General features: G+C 52.0%; 1 protein-coding gene across 1 annotated transcript in view; it reads right to left on the bottom strand.

Moving 5' to 3' along the window:
- LOC105310656 (SIGLEC family-like protein 1) overlaps nt 1-572 on the bottom strand; it is a gene marked incomplete at its 3' end in the record, with an annotated part of 2,732 nt that extends 2,160 nt beyond the window's left edge. The window contains exon 1 of the mRNA XM_011386800.1: nt 557-572. Coding sequence (XP_011385102.1) covers nt 557-572 — 16 coding nt within the window. The remainder of the gene's footprint in view (nt 1-556) is intronic.
- Nucleotides 573-1,085: the final 513 nt, after the last annotated feature.

Raw genomic sequence — 1,085 nt, 5'->3', positions numbered from 1 at the left:
TGGTTTTATTACTACTCTCCTAGATAGATGGGGAAACTGAGGTTCAGAGAGATTAAGGGTCCTGTCTCATGTGATGGAGAAAGGAGTAACGGCATCTGGCCTGGCCCTCAGCTTTCCACACGTAAGGTCTGGTACTCCACGACATCTCATCCGTGGATCTCATCACACGTGGTTCTGGGCCTCCATGCTGTTTGTTTCCTAAGATGTTACTTAACGACACCGCCCGCACAGGATGTCGAGGGAGCAGATGTGGATACATTTATGGTTTAGGTTTTAGAGTGGCAGGGGCGTAGCATTAAAATGGAACCAGGAGGCAGAAGAGTCGGATACGCCCCTAGCAGAATTTCAAGTGGCTTTGGGCAAGGTGCTTAATCTCCCAAAGCTTGTTTTCCCGTCTGTGAAATCTGAATAATAATTCCTGAGGTGGCTGTTGGGTAGATGGAACGGGACGCATGGTGGGTCACAACGCCAGTCGCAGAATGCACGCCTGGAACTTGTCTATTACTGATTATTTATCAAGTACCTAAGTCTTTAGGTCCTCACCATTTTACCTTACCGCAGGCCTTGCCCATCTTCCGCCCCTACTGGCACCCCTCACAGCCCATTCTTGGCTTCCTCGGGTACCTTCCACCCTGCCTCCCGTGCCACTTACCCAACCACAACACTGGGAGTGACATCGGTGCCAAGAGGACGTCAAGGACAGGAGAGGACCAGGGCCTATGCTGCTGCCGACTCTGACCTCAGATCTGTACGTCCTAGAGGGAAGGATCTGGAATGAGTAAGGACAGGGGTGGCAGTAAGAGACACGGGGTGGGGGCAGAAATCAACTCGCTGCTAACTGGGGGCTACTGTCTCTTCCGTCGCCCTTAAAGTTTGTTATCTTCTGAAGTAGGAGCTTCAAGAACAGAGGAGCATCCCCATGACTCTCCGTGGACCTCCGAATCCATGTCTGCTTCCTTCTCTCTCCTATGGTCTTCACTCAGCCCCTTCCTCCTTTAAAGGGCCTCAAGTGCCAGACTGAGGAGCTCGGGCTCTCTTCCACATCAGTGGAAAGTCAGAGGGATCACGGGAAGGCACGAAACCAA

Source organism: Pteropus vampyrus, unplaced genomic scaffold, assembly GCF_000151845.1.
Source record: "Pteropus vampyrus isolate Shadow unplaced genomic scaffold, Pvam_2.0 Scaffold8370, whole genome shotgun sequence".
Lineage (NCBI taxonomy): Eukaryota > Metazoa > Chordata > Mammalia > Chiroptera > Pteropodidae > Pteropus > Pteropus vampyrus.
Note: the sequence above shows the minus strand (reverse complement) of the source record. Positions and strands in the feature narration are given on the sequence as shown.